This window comes from Parus major, chromosome Z (genome assembly GCF_001522545.3).
Source record: "Parus major isolate Abel chromosome Z, Parus_major1.1, whole genome shotgun sequence".
In the NCBI taxonomy this organism is placed as follows: domain Eukaryota; kingdom Metazoa; phylum Chordata; class Aves; order Passeriformes; family Paridae; genus Parus; species Parus major.
Window position 1 is genome coordinate 13984562 of NC_031799.1, and position 27315 is coordinate 14011876.

Consider the following 27315-nt stretch of genomic DNA (forward strand, 5'->3'; position numbering starts at 1 on the left):
GTATGATTAAATGGGTTCAGTATGGCCACATATCCTCATGAGAAATACAGAACAGGAGGAAATGAAAGGAAGGGCTGTTAAGATGATCAGGGAAATGGAAATCTGCCTGTGTGAGAAGAGTTTGTTGAGTCTCCATTTATAGAACTGAGAGGTGATATGACTGGTCTCCATCATTACTTCAGAATGCCAACAATGTTTGCACAGTGACAAGCAGGTATAAATTGACCAGGAATACATTTAAGGATGAAATGAGAAAAATATTTCTAATCAGCAAAGGAAACATGTTTTGAAAGAGGAGATGCAGCAACAAAATGCCTAAGAACAGTACATGGTGGTTTTTCTTAACAGCTTGTGTAAGTTTGACATGGCTGGCTGTGATCACAAAGGAAGGGATTCAGCATCTTTTCTGTGAACACATCTGGCCAGTGTCCTTTATCAATAAAGAGGAAAACAGGTTTTTGGATGCACTTGGAGACTGCAGTGTGCGGGGTGAGAAGGGTTGTTGCTTACTAAACGGTCAGTCATCTGATCTGTGGCCTTATCCCTGCACTGATCTGGTGAAAAAAGCGTCTGGATTCAAAATTAAAACAATCAAATTTTAAATACTTGATGCCAACTTAGTTGCAACATAACATTTATATCTGTCTTTTATAACATACCTTGTGAACTGCAAACTAAAGAACAGTTTAGCTATGAATTAACAGTAATTTCTGTTTTACTTACTCTTAATTTCTAAAGACAATAGTTATACATTCTATATTCTTTGAAAATCTCAACCCAAACTCTAGGTTTGCATCTCTGCCATTTACTCCAAAAATTCCTCTATATTTGAGACTCCACCACTTAAGCAGTGATCACTACTTCAGCAGAAAGCTAAGTAGCTGAGGAAAGAAAGCGAATTAACTGGGATGTATGTGTTTCCTGTCCCAATCCCATGCATATTTTCCACTCCAACTCTTAGTCACACTTCATGGAAATACAGAAAAAAACAACCAATCTCCCATGACTACTGCAAATAATCAAATTTTAAAAAGTAATGACAGAAGAAAAATTGTAAGAATAAATATTGAACTTCTTCTGTCCACTGAAGAGAAAAATCCTCAACTTTTCCAAGCATGTCTAAGATAAACACGAAGTTACTGTGGCATTCTTGTGGTGTCGGTATGCCACTTTTAGCTCATTTCATTTCACAAACAAAGGCTGCAACATATCATATTTTAGCAGAGTCTAATTCCTTTATTAAAGCCAGACGTTGCAGGCTGTGATGTCTCTGACAAGAAGTCATTTCAGTTGACACTCAGCGCTGCGGGGGGACGCGCACAGCCAGCCCTCCCCTGCAGCACGGCAGCCAGGCTGAGGCGCCCGGCCTGGACTGGGCTCCTCGGTACGCGGGCCTGCGGAAAGCCGGCCCCTACTTTTCCTCTTCAGCCATCGAAGCAGGTAAACGCTCCGTCCAGTCTTTTCAGCGAGAAGCAGGACGAGAGGACAGCCTCCCACCGCGCCAGGGGACGTTTAGTTTGGACATTCCGAGAAATTTCCTCACAGAAACGGTGATTATATACTGGAATGGGCTGCCCCGGGAGGGAGTGGAGTCACCGTCCCTGGAGGTATTTAAGGAAAGACGGCGTGGCACTGAGTGCCATTGTCTATTGAGATGGTGGTGATCGGTCACAAGCTGGGCTGGATGTTCTCAGGGGTCTCTTCTAGCCCAGTCCGTTCTGTGGCTCCCAGGACCACACCAGGCTCCGCACGGGCGGGCTCCGCTGGAGTGCCGTGCGGGTTCTCCCGCCAGGCCCAGCACTTCCGGGCCGCCTCTCGCTGAGCATCTTGGGACCTGTAGTATCCGAGCGGAAGATACCGCAGCTATTGCGCATGCGAAGAAACTCCTCCGCGCCACTCCGCGGGGGCGCTTGGCGCACTCCAGCCACGTGATTCCCAAGGCCCCGCCGCTTCCTGCCCGGCAGCCCCTGCTGCAGGAGAACCCGCCCTCCGACCGGAAAGCGGGCTTATCACGTGGGCCTCAGAGACCAATCAGCTGCCTCGGTTTCCGGACACCGCCCTGCCGTCGTCCCGCAATTCCGCGAGATGGCGGCGCTGGGGGCCCGGTGGCTCCTGCGGCCCGGCTGGCGCTGGTTCTCGGAGACGGTTCCCGGTGCCCCCTCGCCGCCCGCCAGCTCCCTCTACCCGCCCGTGGTGGCATCCATCACGGCCAAGAGCAAAGCGGCCAAATCCCGACGCCTGCAGCGCTTCAACCAGCGGGTGCACTCGGCGGCTACGGTGGAGGAGAAGCTGCGGCTGTACGGGAAGCTGCAACGGCCCAAGTACACCGTGTACCCGCAGACCTTCGCCCTCAACGCCGATCGCTGGTACCGCAGTTTCACAAAGACCGTCTTGGTGCCGGGGATGCCCCCGAGAGCCGCAGCCGCGAAACTCTCGGTAGCGGCGGCGGGAATGAGCCCCGAGGCAGGCAGAGCTCCGGAGCCGGGAGCGGAAGCGCCGGCGGCTGCGGAGGTTCCGGGGGATGCGGAGGTGCTGGGGGATGCGGGGGCGCCAGGGGCCGCGAAAACTCCGGGGCCCGGGGCGGAAGCGGCGCCGTGTCTGGGTTTAAGCGAGCTGCGCTCTCTCGCCTGCGACGCCCTTCTTCAGGAGAGCTTCTACCAGAGCAAGAAGCGGCCGTTCCTCTACCGCGACCAGGATCACACTCCCGGCCCCTTCCTCACGCAGCTCGTTTCCACCCTCGCCGCTTCCCTGTCCGGTCGCAACCCACTGCTGGCGGCTTCCTCCCTCGGTACGGAGCGAGGTTGGCAGGGAAAGGTGGGAACCGTTGGGCGATAGGGCCAGTCTGTGAGCTGGCACGAGTGTCGCTGGTGTATTGTACTTGTCAAGACTAGTAATCACTTGTAATTTGTCTCCATCCTTCTGCATGGATTTTGGGTTTTGTATCTCATTTCAGCTACAGAAGAGCTGGGAGGGTTTTAAATGCAAGAGGCGAATCACTGCTTTTCTGTTTTTCCTTGTTCTGTTCCAGATCTAAACCCTGAAGTTAACTATTACTGGCATCACGGTGAGGAAGTTGTTGTTCACGGACGTCGAAAGGGTAGAGTTGATCCTGTGCGATTCCAAATAGATGATAACCCACATCTCCAGATCCGTGTACCAAAGCAGCTTCCTGAGGTGTGGATGTTTTCATCAGCAATAACTGCATTTTCACTTTTCTTTCTGACAACCATTGACACCATGCAGAGCTAGTCTGTGGAGGACCTAGTTAATCATTATGTAGCATGTTTGGGTATTTATTGAATCTTAGTACCTTTTCTGCATTGTGGTGATGGCTTTGTTGATACTGAGATGGTCTTCTGAACTTTTGGTTCTCCTTGTACTTTAAATTGCATGTTTTTATATTTAATTGAATAATTAATGTTCTGTGCTTGGAAGCCGAGACAAGAATGGGAAATGTGCTGTGGAATGTTTTCACTGGAGGAGAATAGCAGCAGAGTAAAAAAAAATTAGGAAAAGCACATATAATCTGAATATGAGCATTCCTGCCTGTGGTACTGCTTGGCAGTTATTTTCCTGAATGCTCAAGTTCAGAGGAGGTATGTTCTATTTCAATATTGTAATGTTTTTTCTTGGGGGTTTATACCATGATAATTGTGTAGCCAGTGCAGGTTTCTGTTGTCCAGTTTCCACCACAGACAGAAAACCATTGTGTGTTCTGTAAACACAGAACTTTTATGGCTGACTTAGTTGTACAATTTTCTTGGTATTGTCAGATGCTACAAACTTTGGTGTTTTGGAAGAGCTGTCTAGGCACTTTAAAATGATGTGAAGTGCGATAGACCAACTTTCTAAACTTAGTTTATAGGTTCGAGTTAACTTATTGGCTGCTGCTAGAAATGTTTTTCCTCTCTTTTCTATGGAAGCTAGAAGATGGTGACAAGTGGCAGATTTTTCAGTGTTATTTCACATTTTTTGTGTTGTGAAAAAATTCATACAAGATGACTGTTCTAGCACTCAGCATGAGAATTTCTCTTGCAAAAAAAAAAAAATTCAGTTAAGGTTATCAGTATGATGTATGTATGCAGGACTTGCACTTGGTGTTGTCTGACCAGGAAGTGGTGTAGTACATTGGGCCTGATGTCAGAAATGTGTCTTGCATCATGGCTTTTCTTTCTTCTGTTGTCTTCAAGGTTGTACCCCTGGAGTCAGATCTTGGAGATGTTCCTGTTATTGATCACAAGCCATCAAAACTGCCATTGTTCAAAAAACAATATGAAAATAAGGTATTTATAGGTAAGAGCTTTTAATTGCAAAATATTAACTGTTTGTTTTTTTTTTTTGTAAAAAAACCCCAACAAACCAACCAAATGAGAACCAACCCCAAAACTAATGCCAACTCAATCTTTCTTCACCCATCACCAGAAAAAAGTTGTGTATTTTTATCTGTAACTGTGCTCCATAAATATATGTAGTGTATAGATCTCAACTGAGATTTCATGTCATTCAGGCAATGGGGAGTAGCATTTTCCTGTGCATGTGGTACTCTGTGTCCAAATTTGCTTGAAGAAGTTCAGTTGAATAGAAAACTGACATAAAACTTTGAATTCTGATACATCTCTAGGGAAATTCTTATTTTAGCATGTTAACTCTTGCCTTTTGGAAGTAGGCAGCTCCTTGCAGATCTACCATAGAAGTTCTAGCTTTATAGTCTGATGGTGAAGATGTATGTGTTTGTATGCATAATAAAGAATGTTCTCTCTCTGACTGACAGTTTTGTTTTGGGGAACACAGGATCAAAGGTGGCAGATCCATGCTGTTATGGACATACTCAGTTTCATCTGCTTCCTGACAGACTGAAGCGGGAGAGGTTTATAAGAGAACGTCTTGAGGATCAGATCGAAGTTGTTTATCGATCAAATGGAATTGCAAGTCTCTTTGCCTGGACAGCAGCACAAGCAATGTATCAAGGTGAGACAGTCATCTTGACAAATTTTTCCTGGTTATGAATGCCTACTGTAGTTCTTCAGCCTTTTCTTCCCACTGCCTTTTTTCTTGCCTTTTTTTTTTTCTGAAGACTGTCTCTTAGGGAAGTCTTTACAGATGTAATTGAACTAATAAAGGAGAGTTAGTTAAGACTTTGAGTACTTCTAAAGCAGGGAAATTAATTACAGAGAAAAATACTTTTAATATATAACAGTAAGCCTGTGCAAAAACCTCAGTTGCTTGCACTTGCTCTTTCCACCTGAAGTAGGAGATGTGGTAGACATCAAGCAACTTTGTTTTTTGTCCTTCTGGAACAACTGTGTTGCTTAGCCCTTGTTCCAGTAACTTCAGTTCCATGTCAGTAGCCTTACATTTAGTGTTACTGTAAGACATCTGATGGCTTGTGGTTTCATTTGAGAAACAACACATGTCAGAAAGTTCTTTTAGTATAGTGTATATTGCTGGCTCTGCATCAAGTTTTTTATGTAGTGGTGTATAGAAAGCTTCCTTAGTGGATATAAAATACTGAAGTCAAACAAATCTTGTCTCCAGAGTGGCTCACAACTGTGAGTGCACATTACGAGTTGTAAGGGCAGCATTATTCAAATCCAAACTTTTTTTCTTCTGTAACAGTTTCTAGTATTGTTGCACTTAATAGTAATATTCTTAAAAATAGCTGTGTGTGTACTAGTGTACATGCATAAATATTTATATATTTTTAACATACTCTTAGTGCTCAATGGGGTTTGTCTGAAACATTAATATTTACTGACATCGTGTTCTTGGTGTCTGGCTGGTTACTATAGTCAGTTATGTTTGTGTATACATGTGAATGCTTTTGTCTTGAAACAGACGTTCACTGCATCTTGAGAACCATGAAATAGTAAAAAGACATTTTTCCTCAGCTCCTTTGCAGGATTTTTGATGTATTACTAACTTAAATGTTTTGGGAAGGTCACTTGGGTGATCAGTGAGTGATTTTTATCAACTGTTGATAGGGAATTGTGTACAAAATGCAAGTATGCTACTGTGTCCCTGATCTTGGACAAAAGCTTTATTAGTGATTGTGTTTTGGTTAGTTTGTATGAAAAATGCTTGTGTTGTTAAAGCAGACAGGACTTTTTCCCTACTAGGTAGCTGCTGCAATTCTCAGAGTAGTTGTATATTTTGGGGCTGGGATTTAGATGTGTGTATTCTGATAAAAATCTCAAGTCCTGTTGTATTTGTTTATTTTGTAGGATTCTGGAGTGAAGCAGATGTGACCCGTCCTTTTGTATCACAGGCAGTAGTGACTGATGGAAAATACTTTGCTTTCTTTTGTTATCAGCTAAATACTTTAGCACTAACTGCAGAAACTATTAAAGACAACCCTCGAAAGAATATCTGTTGGGGTACAGACAGTAAGCCACTGTATGATGTTGTGGAAGATGGTAATGTGAAAGGCTTCAATGATGAGGTTCTGCTTCAGTTGGTTAATTTTCTACTAAACAGACCAAAAGAGTTGTAAACCATGAAACCACATGTAAAGTATGTGCCTGAACTTCATTGTGACTCCATGAAGTATGAGCTATGCCTTGATTTTAGTCAGGTATTTGTCTAGCAAACACTATATACATATTTTATGTTATTTGGGCCTTCTTTCTTTTCCCTTTTTTAATATGTACTGTACACTGGCAAATAAATGGCTGGAATACCTTAAAGTCTGTTGTATATTTACTCTTAAAAGCCTGCTGTGCTAATTCAGTGACGAGCATGTTTTTTTAGCAGATCCCCACAGGTCTATGTTGAACTGTCATAACAAAGTATTAATTCATATGACCATCTGAGTATCACTATGAAATAGCTGTCTTGATACTCAGCACTAGTGATAAAATTCTAATTTTGTGCCTGAATTAAATGCTTATTCATTCTAAAGAGAAAGTGAGCTCAGAATAAAGAGTGTTTCTTAATGAAGGTTTCGCAATTTAGTTACACAGTAAGAGAAATTGTCAATCATGGTAGTAAAAGCATGATGCAACTTGTTTCCAAAGATTGTGTTGTGAACATGCATACACACATAGTTTTAAGTTGTCACTTCCAGAACAATGGAGACTCTCAAATGCATTTGGAGTCTACAGTTTTCCCTCTAGTGTGGGCCCTTGATTTCAGCTATTGGTATCATGAATTTTCATTGCTGATACATGAATGGCTTAGGAATGTTTTTAATAAACCATAGCTGAGCCTCAGCCACAGCTAGGACATCTGATAAGATACAATGTTACACAATCGTTGAGCAGTTTGGTGAAAGGGACTGGTAAATGTCATTTATTCCAAGCCTGGGTGAGCTGGGACATCTTCAGCTAGGTCTGGTTGTTCAGCCCGCTGTCCATCCTGCCTTTGGATGTTTGCAGGTATGGGGCATGCATGTGCACATTTGCACTCTTTGCACAACCTGTTTTACCATGCTTATTGGAAAAAACTTCAGTGTATTTAGCCTGAATCAACCATCTTTTAGTTTAAAACATTACCCACCTTGTCCTATTGAGAAAGGCATTGCCAGGATATAATGACTGGTTAGGGGTGTTTAGCTATCAACAAAGTGTAACTGGTTTTGGGGTAACTGCCTAGAATTTTATGTCATTTCATCCACTATACTTGACCTTTCTGGATTTTTCCAGTATTCCTGTGAAGAGGCAAGTAGTTTGTTGTTAAACAGAGTACTGATTCATTGAAATACTGGCCTGCACATTCTTCCCTATGAACAACAGCCCACTTTGTGTTGTAAAGTGGCTTACAAAGTACTTTGTTCATGGAAGACTTGGTTTTTTGTACAGCTTAGTAGTTGTAGACTTTTATGTGACTGGTACTTTACTATGTTGGAAAGCATTGCCACTTTCTCCACCTTCCAGAAATAAGGTAGGTAAGATGTGTATAAGCACTGGTTAATTTTTTAAGAGAAGTCCTTAAGTGCTCTTTTTGTATTAATACATCACTGTTACCAGTTCTGATAACTGCTGATCCTTGGATTACATAAACATTCCTTGTAGCAACAGAAGATAAACTGCCAGGTAAGAATGTTGCTTATAGAGAATGACCTGTGACCCGTCCTAAGAGGGAGTGGTTGATGCTCCTTGTCTGGTCCCATTAAGGGATAATACAAAATGAATAAAAGGATATGAAAAAAAAAAAAAAAAAAAAAAAAAAAAAGGCAGTTGGATATTTAGGCCTTTTGGCAGATTTTACAGTTGCAATTTTACATAATGTAACATACTACAGTGTGTAATTTATGTAACATATTACAAGTATAATATGTTACTGTCTTCAGCTTGAGATTCACTTGAATTGCATACAGCTAGTCTTTGTGAAAACTGACAGGTACAGTCAAAGAAACTTCTGCTCTCAGGGATGAAAACCACCAATTTTTCTGTGACTCAGCTTTTTGTCTCTCCTGAGGCTTCAGCTGTAGTAGAGCAAGTTCAAACAATTCTCCTTTGTGCAGCTTTCCTATTGACGGAGGAAGGCTTAGCATGAGCTGCCACTCTAGTAATGTGAATAACCAACATAGCTTCCACTTTCTGCAGCAGGGCATGCTCTGGAAAAACAGTGGGTGGCACTGTTTCACCTTCTACTGGGAAAAACTAATGGGCATTGTTCTACTTTTTTGTCACTAAGTTGAGACATTATAATATATGCAGCTTTGTACAGCAATATTTCAGCTTCAAGGCCAGGTTGGATGAAAAGTTAGAGAAAGCCGTTCAAGGGAAATGTGTCCCTGCTTGTGGCAGGCAGGTAGGAACAAGATGAATTTTAAGGTCACTTCAAATCCAAACTGTTTGATTCTATTATCTTGTACTCATCTGTACAAGGTGCTTAATGCAGCCTTACAATGATAAAGTAAGGAGAAGAGAAAAGCTCTGATTTTGTTTGGGATTTTTTTTTTTTTTAAATATTATATATCTACTAAAAGCTAAAAAACTAGAGAGTTTAGAAACTGCACTGTTCCTTTTCTTTAGCTTTGCTACCAGAAACCCCCTTGATTATACTCTAAATCTCATGGGAGCACTGTTCCTCAGCACTTTATATAGGGTTTGTGTTTAAAAGAAACCAAAAAAAGGTAATTCAAAAGCACCGCTTGGAAATCTCAAAGTTTGGATCCTTTTTCCTGTATTAATTTCTGCTTAGGCCAAGTGGAGCGTAACACAAGGGAACATAAGGTGGAATCTAAAAATAATACTGGGTTTTGCATAATGAGGCAATTTTTTGTAGTACTGAACTACTTTTCTTAAAACTTTTATCACCTTCAGGTGGGTGACTGATGTATAAAATTCTGTTTGCATTGTTGTTTCATATTTTGAGGCCGTGAGCGGTGACTTGGCATGGAAAATTCAGAGAGGGAGAGATGTGGAGATGAAAACTTTCTTCTGTATCTATTCACATTATACCAAGATGTTGGGGTAGATAGCTCTGTGTCCTTACAGACAGGAGAAAGAGCAGACAACATTTATAGCCTACTTGGTCATGCGGAAACTTCTCCAGATGTTTCTTGTGTACTCAGGTTTTCTGTGTTGGAAAAGACACACTCATCGCAGGCAGAGATGAAGGTTTCCTTCTGGAGCTCCATGAAGTGGGTTTTTCTGAGACAAGAGCAGCTCAGAGTAATCTGTTGGTGAGAGAATCTATTGACAACTTGACATACTGGCAGTATACCTCTGATGGACATAATGAAAGTAGATTTCCAATACAGAATTAAAGAAGCCCATCCTGTTCTGATTCTGGAAATACTGGATCATGACCTGTTGGAGGATGTTAGTAAATGGAAGCTAGTAATAGTTACAGGGGTTTTTGTCTTCTCTAGTATACTGACAAACTGTGTAAAGGTCACTTGGTAAATACACAGTAAGATATTTTTTTTAACCTTAGTTTCTTGAAAGATCTGGCTGTCCTGTATCTAAAAATGGGTTAAGAGTTACAAGGTACAAGGAGTTAGTATATGGCAACTACTAATACATTTATTAATGTGTGTTGAGGTGCAAAGGGAAGAAGTTGTGGACCTCATTACATATTCCTACTAGACCAGGGTTTTACATTAAAGGGATTATTTGTATCTAATTCAGAATGAAAGACACCAGTCTAAAGTATGCCCCACTATTCAGCCTGATAACTGACCCTTTGGTCTCAAAGCAGGAGTTTGAAGATGTGTTGTTAAAAATTGTTTGCTTTGCTTTGAAGATCATCTGGGTAGGCCTATTTGCATTGGTAGCAGATATTTTATGATTAGTTTATTTACAAACATTTAGAAAAACACTTTAAGAAGACAAACAGGCAGAATGCTTAACATACTTTTTTTATGTCTCTGCAGGACTAAACACCCAATGGCTTATGCTGTTGGAAAGATAAGTAATTCTTCAACACAGGAGAGATAGCAGCTTAATGGTGTCCACTCAGCTGTATTTACCTATAAGTATCTGCACTAATTTTAATCTATCCAGGTTTCTGCATAATTGGAAGCAGGTTTTTTTAGCTATATATTCTATGAGTGATCATTCATTAATCTTTGATCATTCTTGTCTTTTAGTAACTACTTAAAGCTCACTTTTTTGAACTAAATCTCTTACAGAATCTTCTCTGTATTACATTTCTTGTTCCTACTAAGTTATGCTTGATCTCACTTTAGAATGAAGAGTAATCTTAATGTGTATCCTTTAAAGGAAATCTTCCAACTGTTTCTTTCCACTTTTTATGCTTTCAGCATTCCTTTAAACCAGTAATCAAGTCAGTACACTTTATCACTGCTCTCAAGGGACACAGTATAGGATTGTTTTCACTATTGAAAAGTGTAGCTTATAATAGAAGACTGTCTGCACTGCAAATATGCATGCTTTTGTCAGTGAGATGTCCCAGTGCAGGTTTACATTTCAACCTCAAATTTCAGCCTGTAAAGGGTTTTTTTTGGTCAGGGTTTTTTTTTAAGTCAGTTCCTGCACCAACACATATCTCTAGGTAATTGGAGGTGATTAGGAGTTGGAATTTTAAAACTCAGGTCTGTCATTGTTAGCTTGGAAAAGAGAAGGCTCAGGAGAAATTTTAACAATGTGTATAGGATGGAAAGAAGTGAAAGATTTGGCTAGGCTTATTTCAGTTGTGTCCAGTGGGAGGGCAAGAGAAAATGGCCAGAAACTGAAAACCAGGAAGTTCTACTTAAAAGATTTTGTTTGGTTGTTTTCTTTCTCTAATGGCAATTAAATTCTAGAGCAGATTACTCTAAGAGGGATGTTTCCATCACTGGAAATATTTAAAACCACATGGCTCAGTCCTGAGCAAGATTACTAGACAACAGGTGTCTTCCAACTCTTACCATTCTATGATTCTGTGGAAATAAATTAGTGGTCACCCTGTAGATCAGATATTATGTGTAGGAGGAAACCATGCTCAGAGATTTGGGTAAATAGTGGTTATTGATCTGGATCTTCTCTCTTCTGATCTTCATGTGGCTGTCCACATTTATGCATTTTCTCAGCATAAATTTTACTTGATACACAGCTGCAAATGATTTCAGTGGAAGACCCTTACATTACATCTTCCTTTCTTGATGGAGCACTGACATGAAGAATACAGTTTAGGCTACACACTGAATTTCTGTGTCTCCAGGTTTATCTCAGGGTATGTTTGCATCTGAGCTTCTTACCAATACTGTACTTCCTTATGTATGACCTTTGACAAGCCCAGGTGTCTTCCCTGTTTCAGAAGCCAGCATTAGGCAGTTGTGACTTGGGCCCTGTTGTCTAGGGAGTCCTGTTGCATAGTGTACTAGTTCAGATTCGCTAATTTGTGTTTGATGCAATGAATATTGCACTGAATAATCTGGTGTGTTTTAGCTCTAGCTAAAAATCACCAGAGTATTTACTCATTTTTAACTGTGAAATATAGATTAGGAGAAGGGCCAAACAGGTTTTAAAACTAAAAGGAGCAAAGAAAGTTTATTAACAGAATTATAAGAAATAAGAAACCTGAATAAGACTTCCAGAAACCTTTTCTACCCCACCACCCAACCTTTTTCTTTTCACAGCTGACACCATAGAGACAAAACTTGGGATGTTAAAGCAGTACTAACCATACAATAGTCTTTTCATCAGTCTTTGTAGGGAGAGGAGTTTTCTTTTGTCATTCTGTGGAGAGTTCTCCACAAGAAAACAGTGTTTTCGTGGATTTTAATTTCTATGATTGGCAGCTGCCAAAAAAAACTCTGCTATCATGCCTTCCTGCCATTTTCACACCACTCGGAGATGTGTTCATGGGTCATGAAATCAAGGGGTATTATTTTAAGGATGAGTTATTTAATGGCAAAGGCTCTCTTCATCTGTTTCTGTGATTATCTTTGGGAACAGAGGTCTGCTTCTTCTCTCCCTTGGGGCAAAGGGTCTTTACCAGCTCTCACTTTTCTTTTTCTCTTCTAGCATCTCATTTATCACAGGTCTCACAGGGATCACAGCTACTCTGCTGTCTGCTTAGCTTCATTAAAGGATACCTTTGCTCAGATTTACAGTTTGAAGTACTTCATTCCCCCCAATACTCTTTCATGAATTAAAGGAGTTTTTTTGAATATTATTGTCCATCTCCATGGCCCTACCAAGAGAATATTTCAGCTTATTAAAGCATCTCTCATTCTCTTTCCATCTGAGGCTTGACTCTCTTTTACTGACGTTGATGTTTTATGTTGTCTCTTTATATGTTGATTACTCTGACTTTTCTCTCTCTGGAGAGAGAATTAAAGTCTGCAGGTCTCATCTGTGTAGTGAAAGAGTTAAATGTGGCCCAAGCCATGGCAGATATTCATGGTGTCAGGTTTCAGCTTGGCAGCCACTGGAAAGCAGTGGATGGTTTTCGGCGGGGAGCTGTCTGTGTGGGCCATGGGGGGTGGTGAGATGTCAGCAGCCCTGGCCTGGCCTGGCCTAGGGCTGGGGGCCTCCCTGGGGAGGGTTCCAGCTGCCCTACTGGATTGGGACCCGGAGGGTTTCCCGGGAGGGGCCGAAGCAGAGCCTGGCCCATCCTGGAGCCAGGGGAATTCCCTCAGTCTCCATCCCCTGCCTGGGAGCCGCTGGAGTCCGGTCCAGCCTCTCCCCCACCCCACAGCTCTGCACAGGCCACGGAACAGCAGGACCAGCCGCACTAGCGCTCGGATACCTTTCAAGGCCAGAAAAAAAGAGACAAGCAGTTCTTGGGCCTGAGTTTAAAAAGTAGTATTTGCAAAAGTGATCTTAATTTTCAGTAGTTTAGAATACTGTCAGTTCTCAAAACTGGCTAGCTATTAGCCTGATCTCAAACAAAAAAGAAACTCCCAGCAGCCTCTCTCAGAGAAATCACTTCTGTAAGTGTTTTCCACTTTTTAATACCTAACTACTGCCTATAGGAGTCTTGGTTTATTCTGCATACAAGCATAGGTAGCAAATAGAAACATTTACTGAAACTCCCAGTGGTAACTGTTAGAGTAGGATGCCTCTCTTTCTGAAGGTATGTAATGTTTTACCTGTGTGATTAATGATCCCCTCTAATCCAGCTACAGCTAAGAGGCTCATGTCAAATATTATACTGTTGTTTCAATAGAGCAGATATGCCTACTCTCTGGAAAATCCTGTGCAAATACATAGAAAGAGCTTGCCATGAAAAGCTTCTCAAGTTGATAATGGAAGCAAAGAAGTATGGGGAAAACAGCAATGCTTGCTTCTTGGAGAAATTATCCAGTAACATAAAAGTAAAATTGAGGTGGAGTTAAGACTCTTTAGTAGGATAATCAGATTTAAGTTTGTAACTGTGTTTACGCAAGAGATATGCACTAGTAGATAACTTTATAACTTTAAAAGAAATAACAAGGTGTAATTTTATGTTGTTTCTTAATAGCATATTATTGTTTGGGAATGGGCTATTATCATTATTACTATATTATATTCTCATTTGGAACTGAATATTAAAAAAACCATAGCATTTATACTTAATGTAGGCTCCCATGGGGATTTTTTTGAAATACATAACAGGTTTGATTCCTAAGTCCTAGTAGCAATTTTAATGGAATTTTATTTTAGATTTACCAGGTACAAAGATATTTTGGTGATTTTTGTACTTCTAAAGATGCTAATCTGTCTTTTGAAAACATTCCACCAGATTTCATTACAATACAAATCTAAATAAACTATTTGCTTGGACTGGACAGTACAGAATTTCTGAAGCATTCTGCTTTTTTATCTTGCAAGTATATCATTATGCTGACCATGAGCTGAATTAGAGCACAGCCAGCCTGGCATTCAAGAGGTACTAAACAAAATCAACATAATGACTGTGTGTTTGGACAACTGCTGTCTCTGGAGATATACCTACTGGGCTTTTCTGAAAATGTCATATGGGCACAAAGAATTAGGAGTTAAATAAATCAGCTATATTTTTGTTGCAATCCATTGAATTGAATTTATGGATGAATGGAAGGAACTAGGATGAAGTTTACATGCCAAATGTGATTTTGCCATTTTACCTTCCATGTTAAGAGATGCCTAGAAAAGAGCTGAATGGACTGAAGCGCCTTCCTGAATATTATTTGAGTTCAATACTGTAAGGAAACTATTGGGAAGACAGATTCAAGTCACAAAAATGTAAACTTTAATCTGAGTGAATTAAGAGTGAGTGCATCTTGCAACTGAAAACAGAAATATTTTTTCAGGAGAGGATAGATTATTTACATGATCTAAAAGTTATTGCCTTGAAAAATATTAGCTAGAGGGATTAAGCTAATGCAAGGTGTGTGGCTCCATTGGTTAGGTAGTAATATATTTATAAAATAACTGAGATAAAGCATCTCTGGGCTAGACATGCCCTCACTGAAACTCGTGAGCAAAATCCTGCTGACACACACTAGGGAACAGATTGACTGAAAGAGGGTTCTGCATGTATGTGTTCAGAGACAGGGGTGGGTTCAGAGCATTTGGGTGCTGTGTTTAGAGGACGGGCTATGGGTGGGAAGCCTGTAGCAATTAGGTGAAGGATTCTTAGGAAGAGGCTTTTTTTTCCACCTTCATCCTTTCTACCCTCAAGCTTTCCAGCCTTCAGGATCCTCCATGGCTCTTGCCTGTCCTCCCTCAAGAATGTACACCCTGTTTCCCTGAAAGTCCTTCTGTTTAGATGCTTTTGGGTGTCTCTGAACTGCACATCAGCTCAGATGTGATAACTGGGGCAGCAGCCTCCCTGTCAGTGCTGACAGCTCAGCCTCACTAATCCTGCAAGGGGTCTTGCCTCTCTCTCTTGTGCTTTAAAGGTACTATGAAGTTTAGGTGTCTAGATATGGTTGCTAAGGCAGACTTCAGAAATATACAGTTGTATTGATACTTTCAATCTTCTTCTTTCATCCAGTGTTTGTAGCTTTGATTCTTTCTCTAGGTCTTAGTTTATTCTAAGTGTTCTGTAATGCTTAAGATGTGATAGCAAGGGAAGTAGATAGTTTGTCCTTCTGAGCTAGTTATCCTAGTCACTGTGGTTCAAAAGGAGACTGGAGTGGGTAGTCAAGCTGGCTTTCCCCAGGCATTCATGCAGACATTTCTGTATCCTTCAGAACATAAGGCATTGTTGTAAGCAGAAGAAATATTAATTATTTTTAAAGAATCATAACAGTATCTGATTAACTTTTTTGGCTTGGTCTTAGCCAGCAGGAGAAATAGCTGGATAGACTTTAAAGTGTTCTCTTCTGGCTTTTTTAATTGTGCTTGTTTCAGTTTTTGTCTGTGGCCTGTGTTTTTTCTTTGACGTTCTTTTTTTTTTGTTTTTTTTTAGAAGGTTACAGAATTTCATTAGGGAAAGTCAAGGGAATTTTTTTAGCTACATTCAATACTCTAAAATAAATGTGCTCAGTTCCAGTCTACAGAAATAGGATATTTCATTGCAAACCAGTTTTAAAATCCTTTAACGTTGCAGTTACTGTTTCCTGTGGAGGATAGAATAGTTGTTATGGTGTATAATCTATTTGGCAGAAGAGGACAAATGATCACAGAATGAGAAAGAGCATATAAATGGTGTATAGGGCTGGAGCTGAAGTCTAGAGGGATGCAATATTGACATCAGTAACAGAAGATTTAAAAGAGACTGACAACATTTCTATGGAGATTTTACTGCTAAATTTTAATTACTAGTTATTACTTCATAACAGTTTTTCATGGTGTTGCATACTGTTAGCTTCAAAGATTACTCCCTATTGTTTAGATCTGATGCATATTCTTCATTATGTGTAGCATCACCAAAATTTTAGTAAATTATATATCCTAAATTTTTATAAATTCAGATGCTTTCCTTTATACTATGTAAATATTAGAACGGAAGAAGTGTTTGCAGCATGACTTTCAGATGAGAACCTAATGGAAGGAAAGCCCCTCAAAAGAGTAATTTTTTTCCTTCAAATAGACAGTTGCTTATTTCACTGTCTTCTGGGGTAAAAAGAAAAATAAAAAAGTGGAATAGGAAAATGTTTATAGTACTGTAGATACAATCAAAGAGGTAATTTTTAGTTAGATTTTAGCATTATATTGATTACTTCACTGTCACTTCAAGGAAGACATTCTGAAAGTTTCTGCTGAAGTTGACAGAATGCAAACTGTAGTCTCATTTACACTGGTATAAACTTGTAGTTACTTTAATGCAGCTTTTACTAGAGTAGCAATTCCAATACTTGGCCTCATGCGTTACTATATATAAGTGTATAATTAAGGTGGAAAAAAAACCCAACGGAACTCAGATTCATTAAACAAACTGGGGAAAGTGGCAAAATAAACAGCATAGGATAAAATTTCGAGGAGGATGCAGAATCACATAATTCCATCATTAACCCTGCTTAGAAACAGCAACCCATATATCAATTTCAATCCCCCCCCGCTTTTTTTTAAAACATATTACCAAAGCTATGTAAGAGGAAATACTTGCTAAACAGTGTCTCACCAAATTTCAATGTTAGCTCCAGGGAGTCTGTTTCCAAGGAAGAGCTTTAGATTTTCATACAATATACAACTTTATATATTTCCAAATGGGTTTGATCTAAACCTATATTTATGCCTAGAAATGTCTTCTGACTGCAGTAGTACAAGGAATAAAGCACCAATAGTCATGGTATTCTTGTTTGTTTCTTGATTCTAAAAAACAGGGGAACTCAATGCTTTGTGTTTATGAAAACCCCACAACAATAACAACAAAACCAGATAAAAAACAGAACCAAACACCCTGAAGAAAAGAGTAAAAAATCATCTGTTTTAAAACTGAAAATTGCCAGTTCCCTTTTTCTTGAACAATAACATATTTTGTCATGAGGTGCTTGGAAAGTTTAGAATGAGAATGCATGTAATAAAACTTTGAATTTAGCCTGGATCTGAGTAGAAGGTTGGACTACGTTGCCTCCAGTGGTTCCTTGCAATTTACATCTATCTGTACTTTTATAAAGGGAAAGAGATGGAAAGTGAGGGTATATAACTGCTCTCATGAATGAGATCACTCTTATGTTACCTCTCAGAGAATGTAGTTCGTATAGTACGGGTTCCTAGAGGATGAATGCATTTCATGCTACAGAATGGTAAAGTTATGTAAGTTAGGTAGACTTACAAGGTGCTAACAGTAATTTTAGGGGAAATAGTATGTTGCTAATAATTGGGATTGAATGTTTAGATAATAGCTCATTCACTCACTGAAATTTTTAAGATTTCTAGCAGAAGATGGATGACCTATTCAATATCTGCTTGGATAACCAGTTGTTCCTCTCTAAAAGAAGTCCCACCCTCAGGAAGGAAAACTAATCTGTTTGATTTAGGCTGCCGGTCACGCAAGGGGCACACAGGCAACATCACAGTTCAAAATGTACTTTCTGAAAAGAGCCCCATGTACTGAAATAATTTGGGATCAGCTTTTGGATGTTTCATAAGCAAAACCAAGGTTTAACTTCACCAAATAAATGCTTCACAATGAATAATGCATCCAGCTGTAGCAGTAAATGCCATTTGCTCAACTGCTTAACTATTCATCCTTCTGACCAAGGTTTATGGTGGTGTGAAATGCAGCTTATCTTTGCAAATATGGAATGTATAGTAAAATTATCCCCTTTTGTGAAATTAGAAGGAATAAGCTTCTGATGGGTGTTTATGTACTGTGCTGACAGATTATAAAAGATTAAAAGGAAATTTTAATGAAGTGAAAAGCAGCCCTTGCAGCTTCTAACCCTCATGATTAGAGGAGCAGAAGCTAGGGGATTTAGGAGGATTTAGCAAGATGAGGTAGATGGGGCAGGGAGATTATGACCTGCAATTGGAACCAGTTGCTCGTCTAACTCGTGTTTCCTTAGATAATGCATTTAGGGCTCCAGTTCTTTCAAAAACAGTGAGGGTGAGATGGGCAGAAGAAACATAGTCTTGAAGCAGTTTGAGCCTTATTTTCAGTAATCAAGGAACAAAACACAACAGGCAAACAGAGTCAAAACAGTGTGTCAAACACAAAAAAATGCAGCATTTATGTTAATATAAGGGGAATATTTCACATCACAGGGCAATGAAATTGTTTTACATACTTTTTGTGACAAAATCACCAAAAAGAGGCCTAATACAATTAGGGATAGTAACCTGAACTCTTCATTGTGTTTTTAGTATCTTGTCATAGTAAAGAAACTTGGTGTCTAACACAGGCATAAATTGTTGTATAAATTATTGAAAATGAAACATTTGGTTTAGATAATAATTATACAGAATATGTATTACAGAATACTGAAAGCATTTGAAGATTCCAAAGGATATTGATGAACAGCATTTGTAATTACTAATGAATAAAAGTCATTATCAAAAAGCTTAGTCATTAGAGAAAACATAAAGTATTACTGCCATGATGCAATTTTTATAAAACTGCTGAAGGATCACAAAGGATGAGTACAGAGCAGTTATTTTGCTCCCCATTGTTATATGGATTATGCCACTCATTATCCATCTCAAGTCCTGGGAAATGTCACTTTTGCAGATAGGCTTATTTTCTATCCTTGTAAAGTCCTGCCACAGCAATGCCCCAAAATAACTGGCCTTCCTCTGTCATCAGTGGAGCTTCCCATTCTGCTGCAGACACAAGTTGTCTTGGGCTAAGGGCTCTGTGGAGAAATTTTTGACATTGTACTTACTGTTTTCCATTTAAAATCCCCATTATTTTCCTGGAAACAGGATAGATAAAATTAGTTTTTATATTATACCCTCAATATAATAAAATTCCTCACCATGTACTTGCACTTTCTTTTTTGAATTATTGAAGCTAGCATTCATTATATTGCATACCATTCATTATATTTTTTTTTTAATTTTTAATTTCATACTCTTTTTCAATAAAATCTATTCTTCAAACCTTAAACAAGAAAAAATATCTATAAAAGAGTTTGGAGGTCCCCATGATTTTTCAGTGCAAGTCATCTTAATAAGCAAAGCATTAGGATTGGAACAGATGGATTGTTTTATTCAGGCATGTGGAAAGAGTAGTAGGAATTGGTTTGGACACCTATATATGCTTCTCCTGACCTCAGAGCAGTTAGATACTCAAGTGACTAGGTGTATGTCGTTAGAACCCTAAATTCTCAGCTCAGAATTATGTCACTGGAATATCAGTCATTCAAGTAGTACAGAGGTATTTAAGGACTAAAGTCCATGCAGGCCACTTTAGAACCATATCTAAAAGCAGAAACTTAAGAGGCCATCCTCAGCAATTCTTATATTCAGTGGCATTCCCTGGTCTATTGTGCATGTGAAGACAATCCTGGAGAGATGCAATAAAATAGAAGTGGCCTTTTCTGAGGCAAAAAGATGAACTATGCATTACTTCTCTCATGGCTAAGCAGTTTTCCAAGAATGCGGAAGGCCATTGCTGAAAATTGTGCTGACCTGGGTTTGCAGAAGAATCTGTTTCCCAGAATCTGGAGAGGTTTTTAATCACTGGAACATTGATTTTGTGTTTTGCCCAGTTAATACTTTGTATTAACTTCAAAAGAAGAACTTGAGTGAAATCTGCTGGAAAAAAATGAAGAAGTGTCAAGAAGGCTCACTGTGCATAGATATTCAAAGCACCAGTTTGGAGTACGTGTATCAGATATCAAAATGAAGACAGTCTTGCCATGGTCTAATTGAGGGCACTACTCTCAGAGTAGTTAGTTGTGATGATTTCACTCCTTGTTTTAGGAAGGTAAATAGCTAATTTCAAAATTGAAAAAACTGATTAACACAGACAATATCTGAGTAACAGAGGGGTCTCCTTGTGGCCATCAACTTGGCGTAACACCATCCCACACCTTCCCCAATCATTTCACTTCTGGTTAGTGTAGATGTCTTCAAGTTATCTGAGCTCAGATTCCTGCTTTTGCTGAAGTGAGATGGAAGCTGTACATCTGAACACACCTTTTGAATTGGAAGCTTAGCATTCAGCTAACAAAATCTCCACTGTTCCAACTTTAACGAAAACTGAGAATCTTGATTTTAGAACCCAACATAACTGTACTGTGTTTCCTGAGACCATTTATACTGTAAATACCAGATAATGAATATTAAACTATTCCTTAGATTAAACATGCAGTTGTTAAATATGGTTTTACAATATTGAAGGAGTCAAGAAAATTGTGCTTAGTGCTGAAGGGAGTTGTAGCTTTCAAGGTTTCCTTTTCAATGAAACCTTTTAAGGTTTCATTTCTGTACATTGACAGTCTAGTGTATTATTTACCTATTTACTTTTGAAATGTTTTGTATAGGGATCTTCATCTTTTTCACTCTTCACAGCTGAAATTTTGCAATTTAGCAAGAGGAAGGAATAAATAAGTTTGCACTAATGGGAACTGGCTTTGGAACTATGTTGACCAAACAACTTCGGAAGCAAGTTTCCCATGAATGTTAGGCTTCAAATTATATCTCCACAATTGTTTGAGGGAAATTTGATTCAGACAACATTGCAGATCTGAAGCAGTGTTCAGAAGATTGTCTAATTTTATTCTGGCTGTATCATTTGGTTCAAAAAAAGATACTTCATCTCTACAAACTTTCCCAGATTACATTCTTGCCACACCTTGGGTGAAGGAACATAATAGTAATAAAAACAATAACAATAATTATAATTATTAATATATTAATTGTATATCTAGTATATAATTAGAAATAATAATAAAAATAATCATCAGCTGTGATATTCTCTGTACTTTAGTCCTAGAAGAATCAATATGAATGCACTTATATTGATTTTCATGAAGTTGGAGGGTTTTTACAACTAGTATTTGAGATTACTTGTTCAGTGTTTTGTTGGTGTCTGTATGCTAAATTATATATATTTTGCAGATGTGTATAAAAAATGAAGTATTTTCATTTCTATCTGCTGATACCATGTATTATTCTCGAGTATTAAATGCTATAAATAAAGCTTGATTCAGTGAATTTACCTATTTTTGCATTCAAGTACCTGATATTAGAATTTGGAGCAAGTTCAATTTGGTTGTGCATACCAAAGGTAAGGGACATAGTGTGCTGTTAAGTGCAATAACAAAAATAATTTATGATTCTCTTTTCTCAAGGCAAGGCCGAGGTTACCTTTGTCAGCTTCTTTTCTATGAGACAGCTATAGGATAAAATGGTGAGAAGACAACTTTTAAAAAAAAATTGTAACAATATTCTGAACAAACTCTGCTTGTACAGACAATTGAGCCTTATGAAGGTTCACCTGTTGGGCTTTCATTTATTCCTGTTTATCTGTCTGTTTGTGAGATTGGTTTTGTTTTTTTTAAACTGAAAACAGTGGGATCTTGTTGAAAGTGTTGCTACCCCCTTGTTTAGACATTTGAATGTTTTTGATGTTGTTGTAACCTTTCCACTGAGCCAGATGTTTTGCCAGCCCTCATTGCTTTTCTTGAGGGCTTCTATAAAATTCTTTAAAATAAATAAAGATGAGCTGTTGGCATTCTTTTCTTCCTTGGTGTTTAAGAATGCACATCTCAAATCTTTGAAACCACCCTTTTTACAATCAAAGTAACAGTCCTGTGCCAGCCTGATGTCTTTTGTCCACCTTTGAGGAAGACTAGGAGAGTCCAAAGATATCTATAATGCTGTATATATAATCAGGAATGAATGACTAATGTTGTTTCACTCACAGTTATATGATGGTGGTGTGATAATCTGAAACAAGTTCAGGTCTTGGTGCTGTTCTTCCCTGCATATCTTGCATGCCATTCATTATATTTCTGACTTGCTCTTTTTTCTATAGTTTCTCCCTCAGTGTAGCTTATTCACACGGGAGCCACAGATACCTCTTAGAGTTGCTCATGAAGTACTTTAGGCTTTGAAATCAAGCTCTGACTTTGACTATGAAGAGCTTATAGAGTGCTTTGAAACAGAAATAATTTTATAAGATAGTGAAACCAAGAGACTTGGACACATTGACATATTCCCTGTCTGGATTTTTTGCAGTTGTTGAAAATCAGTTGCAAAATAAGTGGGATTGACATTTTTCATTTCAGCTTCTGTTCCCACAGTAGTTTAACCAAGGAACTACTGGGATGGTATAGTTTAAACTATTATGTGATCAGTAGTTAAAAAAAAAAAAAAATCCAAGGAAGTCCCCTCTAAATATGTTTTATTTTAGAATATGTAAAGATATCTACACAAATCAGCTTTGTCACTGTTGTTTCTCATTTTTAATACAAAGAATGAGGTTTTTTCCATGGTAATGAGCACTTTGGATCTGATATTTAAATTCAGAAATGTCCTAAGACCTTGGGGGAACTGCATCAGATCACTTTGTTTTAATATAAGAGCTTGATGAAGTCCTATGACAACATTAAATAAAGAAAAAATTAGATTGTGAAGCTGGAGTGCTCAGCATTTAGGAGAACATGTATCTTGCAGGGACTTGGACTCCTCAAAGATATAAGTTCTTCAAATGCTAAAGCATCTTTCTGCACAAAAGTGCTTTTTCCTGATGGTACTGGAGCAGAGAAAGTATCTCTTTGGACATTTGGTAGATGTAGAAAATCTGTGGATGAAAGAGTGCATTTCTGCCTTTTTTGAAAGATATGATGCTAATTTCCTCCTTCCTTGTGAAATCAAGCTTCAAAAATGAGAGAATCCTTCCTTTTACTCCTGACCCATTTTTCTTGATAATAAATGGTTATTGCTATCTGGGAGAAATAGATATACTAAAGCTTCTTATAAGTACCTAAAAATACTAGGAGGACAATTTAACCTTACACAACATTTATATTCTTGTGACTTTGCAGATGTTATCATTCTGATACAAGGAAAGGAGCAAACAGTAAAGCTGTTTGGATAGGTTGACAACAAGCTAATTCACAAAACAAAACTTAGATAGAATTGGGCCATTGACAGAGATGGTTTTAGGTCTTGGAAAGCAGAATTTTATTATTAGTTAGCATAAAGTGTCCAAAATGATCTATAGCCAGACTTTGAGTTGTACAAAGTGACTTGGATAATTTTGACTTCCTGAATAACAACAACAAAAAACCCTAAAAGAAAACCAAAGGAAGATGGATTTTTTCTTGAAGTGAAGGAGAAGAGGAAATATGTCATAAGCATTCATCCCTTCTTGCCTTAATCCTATGGTTCAGAAAGAAGAAAGGCAAAAGTAAAAAGCTGTAATGATTATTAGCCATTTGAATAAATGTTATTTCTTTTCTTTCATCTAATATGTCTACAGTACTTGCAATTTATAGATAATTCCATGCAGCATAAAAAGAAGCTAAAATAATTATTTGCTCAGCTCTAGTTATGCAATTGTACATGGTGCTGGGTATTATAAGGACAGTGATATATTAGTTCCAGGAACTGTGTCTTAAAGCAAAACTGCAGTCATCCACTGTGCAAGCTGTTTGAAGGTACACAGGATTTCCATGCAAAATCACTGCATGAGCCTCTGGTGGGGATTTCATGTTTTTATCCAAATTAGAGGGAAGGTCAGTGCTCAGTCTTTGCCACCAGAGGTCTTCAAAGAACATATTACAGATATTTTTAAAGAGGCTGAAAATGAGAGGTGTATCATACAGCCACTGCTGACAGATGTAGTTGAGAGTAATTTACTCAAGCACTTAAAGTAATTTTTTTGTCTGAGACAGAATTTGTGCCTGTCAGATTTGCTGCTAGAAATTGAAACAGCTCTGCATGCTTTTCATCTCTGACTGGATGAGTAGTTTTCTATTCCCCTGTTTGATGTTATAGAGATTTTAATAGTGATAAGTTAACAAGACATTCTATCATTTGTTGAACATATGTAACCAGAACAGATATTTTGGCAAGAAAAGTTTTGTATTCCCTCAGTTGGTTACAGGGGGATGTTGTGGACAGCAGCAAGTGGACAGGACAGAGCTGCTGAGGGTGACCTTGTGGAGGAGGCTCTCCCAGGCCAGTCCTTCCTGCAGCACTCACAGTGCAAACCCAACTCCCAGTTTTCTCTGGCTGGGAGCCGGAGCCCCCTCTCTGGGTTATGATGCATAGCCTGGTATTTTGGATCTGCCTTGTAAATACTGTGGGGCAAGTATATTTCTCAAGCACCCTTTATACCTTTCCTCCACGCATAATGAAGGGAAAAGATTTCTGGCAAAGTAATTAGTTTTCAAAACTAGGTTCTTCCTTTTTCGTTGGCTTTGTATTAGTATGTGGTGATCTTTTACAGTACAATAATGCAAAAAAGATACAATTGTTTTTCTGCTATGAAATAAATTCCCAGTGATACTGTAGGTGTTTTAAGCTCATATAAATAAAGTTAGTAATTCAGTTAAAAGAAAGTGTTAGCTCATGTAAATATTTATTGGTTGTAACTCATAAGAAAGTATTTTTTTTTTTTTTCCACAATGAAGACTCAGATGATGTTTTTTTTTTTTTTATTTTTAATGAAAAAGCAACGGGGAAGGTACATGGAATGTTATGATTCTGTTTTCCATTTGTAGTGGCTTAGATTCAGCAATTTGAGTTTCCCAGCCAATGCACCAAATAATGTGGTAGGTTTTAGCACTGGCTAAAGTCACCAGTGCACTTACTCATTTCTTGCTATGAGATATGGATTAGGAGAAGGACAAAACTTAAAAGGCTTAAAACTTAAAAGGTATAAAGAAACTACAAAAATAAGAAGTATCAGAATAAAACTTACAGAACACCTTTCCTCCCCCTGCCCAACTCTTGCCTTTTCCAACTGACAATGTAGACACAAAACCTGGGATATTAAAGCACTAACAACTCTACAAGAGTCTTTCATCCATTTTTGTAGGGAGAAGAGTTTTCTCTTGTCATGCCATGGAGACTTCTCCACAAGAAACAGTTTTATTATGGCTTTTCATTTCCATGAACAGCAGCTGCCTGAGCAAAAACTTCTGCCATCATGAAATTCTTCCCATTTTCACAGCCCTACTACAGCTGTGTCCATGGGCCATGAACTCAAGGGGTATTATTTTAAGGATGAGTTGTTGAAAGGCAAAGGTTCTCTACACTTGTCTCTGTGGTCATCTCTGGGAACAGAGGTTTTCTTCTCTCCCTGAAGGTTTGCAAAAGGTCTTCAACTCTCATCTCTCTCTCTGTTCAGGCTTCTCATGGGATCTCATAGCTACACCAACATCTGTTTGGCTTTATCAGTGGACGTCTCTGATCAGATCTACAGTTTGAATACTTCATCCCCCCATACTCTCTCATGAATTAAATGGGATATTTCAGTGTATCGCTGTCCATCTCCATGGCATTATCAAAGAATATTTCAGCCCCATTCAGCATCTCCTCATTCTCCTTCCATCTGACTCTTTCTTTACTGACCTTGGTGTTTTCATGTTGTCTTTCTACATGTCGTCATTCTTTTTCTCCCTGGAGAGAGGAACAAGGTCTGCAGGTCTCATCTGTGTAGTGAAAGGGTTAAATCTCACCCAGTGCCACAGCAGTCACTTGATATGGATTTCAAGTTGTGCTGGGCACCTCCCTCTGCCCAGCAGCTGCTGGGAGGGGAGGCTCAGCCTGGAGCCATCGGTGCAGGCTGGGGAAGGTTTATTGTTGGTGAGATGTCAGCAGCCATGGCCTGGCCCAGCCTGAGGCCTCCACCCCGCAGCCTCCATTCCCTCCCTGGGAGCCGCTGGGCTCCGGCCCGGCCTCCCCTAGGCCCCACCAGAGCTCAGATACCTCCTGAGGCCAGAAGCAGAGAGAGAGTTCCTGGGTTTGTGGGTTTTAAAATGTGGATCTCACAGAGGTGGATCTCATCTCTAAATGGTGCAAAATGCTGTCAGTTCTCAGAACTAGCCAGCTATTGGCCTGTCTCAGGCACAGAGGAAGCTCCCAACAGCTTATCTTAAAGAAATCACTTCTGTGGGTGGTTTCTTACTTTTTTCTTCAGATGTCAATCAATATAAAACCACCACACTATTTTTGGTCTTTGTGTCTGAAAATGGTCATTATTTTGGCTGTGAATATCATAACCTATCACTGAGAGTTTATTAGAGTGAGATGGAAGAAAATAAAGGGATGGAGCTGCTGGATGGATACTGCTGTGCCTAGTGATGTGAATATCCTGAAGAAGAGGAGAGCAGCAGTATTATGCTCTGGTTGTCTTACAGACGAGAACAACCTCCTCCTTACCTCTCTCCCAAATCTCTGCTTCAGTCCATTTAAAGCCAAATAAATGCCACTTTGTAGCAGTGGGTCCCCCACAGAGAGGAACTTCTAGGAATGAAAAACAATGAATGCAAGCTGGACAATAAACTTCCCTTAGGTGACTGTCTTCAGCCAGTGTTTCCTCTGTGCCCTAAAGAATGTTGGAGCATGTCTGGGCACAGGGCACAGCTGTCTCTGTTCCCATTAGGGCTCTCAGTTTTGATTTTGCTAGAGAAATGCAGTTCTAAGTCAGCACTTCCAAATATTATTTGATTTATTTATCCCATGATTGTATGGGATAAAATACACTGACTCCTGAAGGTAGTAAAGAAAATTAGAAAACCAAAACACTTAATTTAGTACTGTATACTGAAAGCTTTGATATGTGTAGAACCAACAGATTTTTATTTTTTAAAAGAAAAAGCAAGAAAAAAAATTATGCCTGGTTTAGTGAACAGTTAACAGGCTTTAACAGAACATACCAAAAAGTAGTAGAATGTGTGAAGTACCTGGAATAAGACCATTCCTTAGATTGCTCAGCCATGCAAAACCCATGTCTGTCTCTGATAAGGTAGATTAAATCTCAGATCCACAAATACCAGAGCCACAGTGTGCAAATGTGTTTTCTGAGACAATCTACATAGTCTGTCCTTAAAAGACTTATTGGTAACAGTCAAAACCCTATGACAGATATTTTTGGACAGCCGTGACA

General features: G+C 39.0%; 1 protein-coding gene across 1 annotated transcript; it reads left to right on the forward strand.

Moving 5' to 3' along the window:
• The first annotated feature begins 2046 nt into the window (after positions 1-2046).
• Positions 2047-6683, forward strand: MRPS30 (mitochondrial ribosomal protein S30). Its single transcript, XM_015615578.3, has 5 exons — positions 2047-2788; positions 3029-3174; positions 4191-4293; positions 4792-4968; positions 6222-6683. The coding sequence occupies exons 1-5, from the start codon at positions 2086-2088 to the stop codon at positions 6488-6490; spliced, it is 1398 nt and encodes a 465-aa protein (XP_015471064.1). The 5' UTR covers positions 2047-2085; the 3' UTR covers positions 6491-6683.
• Positions 6684-27315: the final 20632 nt, after the last annotated feature.